Genomic DNA, 4,105 nt, shown 5'->3' on the forward strand with positions numbered 1-4,105 from the left:
TTTTTCAGGAACTCCTCAGAAATAATGAATGATGGGGCAGAGAACAGAATTGGAGTCTCATGCAGGGCTCCAGGGACCAGGGACTGGTATTGGACCTGCTCTTCCTGTTGTGAACTCAGGAAAACCCTTTAATTCTCTAGGCCTTGGCTTCATCTTATGTTATATGAGGATAATATCATAGATGGTCTTTAAGGAACACATGCTAAATGTTGGTGATACTACAGGGAAAATGACAGGTATGACTTAGTCCTTATGGAGCTTCGGGTTTCATGAGGAGGACAAACATATCATACCATACATAAGAAACTCTTTAGTGCCCTGAGTGTGGGTAACAGAGGTTCTCCTTTTCCTCCCATTTCCGTTCTCGGCCAATCAGGGCTGTGCCAAATAAGTTTGTCCCTCTAAGAGAACTCATGATGGATACATTCACTCCTGATGTTTCTCTGTACTCCCAGTAAAGGGTGCATCTTCTGTCCACCAGGAGGCCTCCTGCCCCTGTGCATCCTTAGGATTCCAGAGCAAACGTGGCCTCTGATAGGCAAAAAGGAACTCCCGAATTTATTCCTAAATGGCGTTCACTCGCCTCTGTTTTGTTCCCTCTTTGATTTGCCTCTCATTCCCTATCTGGAGTTTGCTTAGGTCAGTTTTTTTTCAATCCACAATTTTGACTGCCCACTTGGATTTAACTTGAGAATCGCTCCTCTGCTTTACTCCCTCTAACATGTATAATTGACACAGGGTGGTGCTAGGTATAAACGGCTGCTCCAAGACTGGATCGTGAGTCAGGCCTGCTGGACTCAAATTCATACTATATAATATATAACCCCTGCGACAAATAATTCCCTTTCTTTATGCTCCAATTGCATTATCTGCCATATGGGAATAATACCAATTCTTACCTCCTAGGTTCTTCAGGTGATTAAAAGAGACAATACCTTATAAACTCTCAATCAACTGCTGTTATTCTCCCAGATTAGAACTAACCCTCATTCTCCAGTTGAAATCTGCATGAATATCTCTCTTTACACTCCAAGCCCTACACATCGCCTATTTCCCCTCATGGATGCCTCTCATACAAATGTTTGCATCAACAAAGAAATGCTACCAGAGATCTCCTGAAAGAGAGAATGAAATAGGTTTACATTGTGTACACTCAGCAGAACATTTAGTAGTCCCCCATAGATATTTCCACACTTCAATTACCTCCGTCAGTCACACTCAGACCTCATCTTCACTTACTCTTTCCTCTGTTCTATTGTTGAGTAATTCAGATGAGACCCACACCCTACCCAAACACTGCATACAAAAATGCTTCTAGGTGTTCAGCAAAGCCACACTGAGTCTTCATTTCAAAGGCACATCAGTTGTCAATTTCAGGTTTTGGGCACACATCAATAATAATTCTCAACACAGATAGAGCTGTCCACAAATAGAATTCTGATGAACGAAATTTTCTTCATCCAGTTATACATGTGTGTTCTAATACCTTACATTGTGTTTTCATCTTTATTCTCCATTTCATCCAAATCTACCAGTACCATTAGGCTCCTCATGCATGCATTCCTTCATTGAAAGAATGTTTATGAATAGCACAGTGTGCTGCTCATGGAAATAGGCACTGGGGGTATAAAACGTAAAATGCGGTCCTGTCTACAATGACTGACACACTGAGTTATTTCTCACCCACCAGGCCCAGCCACTTTCACACTTATCATAGCGAAGGCCACATTTTCCTCTGATTCATAATGCATGGTCTTCTTTCCTACCCATGGATGACCAGTCCTAGTCACGAGTGTGTCACAGCCACCTCTTTGTGTATCTGACTTTCTCCACTTGAGATGAAATATTAGGCCCATGATACAGTAATGATCGGGTCCACAGCCCTGGCCAGATGAGTTGGGGGTGTTTTGGTCCTAATGTTATTCCCATGTCAGTACAGAACTTGTGTGGCAGTAGAGAGAGGTCAGGTTTCAGAGTCAAGAAGAACTGGATTTCAAACTGGATTTGAGGACCCCCACCTTTTGATAGGTGACTTATTCTCCGCAAGTCTCTGATCTCTCCTCTTTAAATGAGGACAGGAAAAATCCCACATGGCAGGGTGGTGGGGAGAATCAGATCATACAGCTGGTGGTCACATCCGGTTTGTCTTCCCAGGAGCACCAGACTAGGATTTCTGAGCATGGATCCAACCATCCCAGCCCTGGGTACATCACAGACACCAATCAATGGACGTGAGGAGACTCCTTGCTACAAGCTGACCCTGATCCTCACGGTGCTGACTTGCATCGTTTCCCTTCTGGGGCTGACAGGAAACGCGGTTGTGCTCTGGCTCCTGGGCTTCCGCATGCGCAGGAACGCCTTCTCCATCTACATCCTCAACCTGGCGGCTGCCGACTTCCTCTTCCTCTGCGTCCACGTTATACGTTTGCTGTTACGGCTCATCAATATCCTCCATACCATCCGCAGAATCCTCGTTTGTGTGATGACCGTCTCCCACCTTACAGGCCTGAATATACTGAGCGCCATCAGCACCGAGCGCTGCCTGTGCGTCCTGTGGCCCATCTGGTACCGCTGCCACCGCCCCACACACCTGTCAGCGGTCGTATGTGTCCTGCTCTGGGCCCTGTCCCTGCTGTGGAGCATCCTGGAGTGTAGGTTCTGTGACTCTCTGCTTAGTGATGCTGATCCTCATTGGTGTGAAACATTAGGTTTCATCGCAATCGCGTGGCTGATTGTTTTATGTGTGGTTCTCTGTGGGTCCAGCCTGGTCCTGCTGGTCAGGATTCTCTGTGGATCCCAGAAGATGCCGCTGACCAGGCTGTACGTGACCATCCTGCTCACAGTGCTGGTCTTCCTCCTCTGTGGCCTGCCCTTCGGCATTCTGGGGTCCCTAAATTACATGATCCACAGGGATCTGGAAGTCTTATATTGTCACGTTTATCGGGTTTGCATGTTCCTGTCCTCTCTAAACAGCAGTGCCAACCCTATCATTTACTTCTTCGTGGGTTCCTTTAGGCAGCGTCAAAATAGGCAGAACCTGAAGCTGGTTCTCCAGAGGGCTCTGCAGGACACGCCTGAGGTGGATGAAGGTGGAGGGCGGCTTCCTGAGGAAACCTTGGAGCTGTCGGGAAGCCGAAGCTGGCAGTGAAAGAGCCCCTGCCCTGTCAGTCAGACGGGACTTTGAGAGCAACACTGCCCTGCCACCCTTGACAATTATACGCATTTTTCTTAGCGTTGTGCCTCAGAAATGTCTCAGTGGTAACTCAAGGTCTTCAAATAGATGTTTATCTAACCTGACAGTTCCAGTTTTCACCCACGGAAAGCATTAGTCTGACAGTACAATGTTTGGATTCTCCTTGATATTACCAACACATTTTCCCTGTTATCTTACACTGAATCCTTCCTACTGAACACTTTTTCTGCACTTTTTATTGTAATAAAAGGAGTTCCTGTCCAAAACCCTAAAACACTGTTTATACTTGTTTTCTACCTGATAGTACCAAAAAGGAAGATTCCTTATTAATCTCTCAGATTATGTTTCCCTGAAAATCATGTTCCCTTCTATGACTGGAGGCATTATTGCAGTTGGAAACTTGATTCTGAATAAGTGAGTTCTGCTACCTCTAAATTCCATTGAATTCTCAAATATAAAGCAAAATAATGTCCTTAGAGAGAGATTCTCCCTTCATAAAAACAGTCTTAGAAACTGGTTTTATGAATAGCCCTCTCCTGTCATTTGTCCACACATGGTCACACCTTGGCCTTGGTTTCTAGTAAAGACAACCATGGCCCTTTCCCCTTGAGAACTAGTAAGTGCTTCTTTAGCTCTTCCTGGACTAACGGACCAGTGAGGAGCCTATAAATATACCCCACCAGTTCCATTTTGGCCATTGGAAACCTCAATATTCGTTTCAAATTGGAATTATCTTGAAAACCATTTATTATTCATTTACAGAGTCTTTAAGTAGTAGAATTCTTCATTCTTCCAGGTTTTGTACAAATTGTTCTGGGTGTAACTTTCAGTTAGTTTTATGACTGTTAACATAAGAAGCAAAACAGAAAACATCTGACTTTTCCATGCTAATATCAATTATAGTATCTGGAT

At 44.7% G+C, this 4,105-nt stretch overlaps 1 protein-coding gene across 1 annotated transcript; it reads left to right on the forward strand.

Moving 5' to 3' along the window:
- Positions 1 to 2,036: 2,036 nt before the first annotated feature.
- On the forward strand, positions 2,037 to 3,195 carry LOC101006257 (mas-related G-protein coupled receptor member X4-like). The gene has a single exon (XM_021925977.2). It carries the CDS (start codon positions 2,069 to 2,071, stop codon positions 3,146 to 3,148), a length of 1,080 nt encoding a protein of 359 aa, XP_021781669.1. The 5' UTR covers positions 2,037 to 2,068; the 3' UTR covers positions 3,149 to 3,195.
- The last annotated feature ends 910 nt before the right edge of the window (positions 3,196 to 4,105 follow it).

Source organism: Papio anubis, unplaced genomic scaffold (genome assembly GCF_008728515.1).
Source record: "Papio anubis isolate 15944 unplaced genomic scaffold, Panubis1.0 scaffold2380, whole genome shotgun sequence".
In the NCBI taxonomy this organism is placed as follows: Eukaryota; Metazoa; Chordata; class Mammalia; order Primates; family Cercopithecidae; genus Papio; species Papio anubis.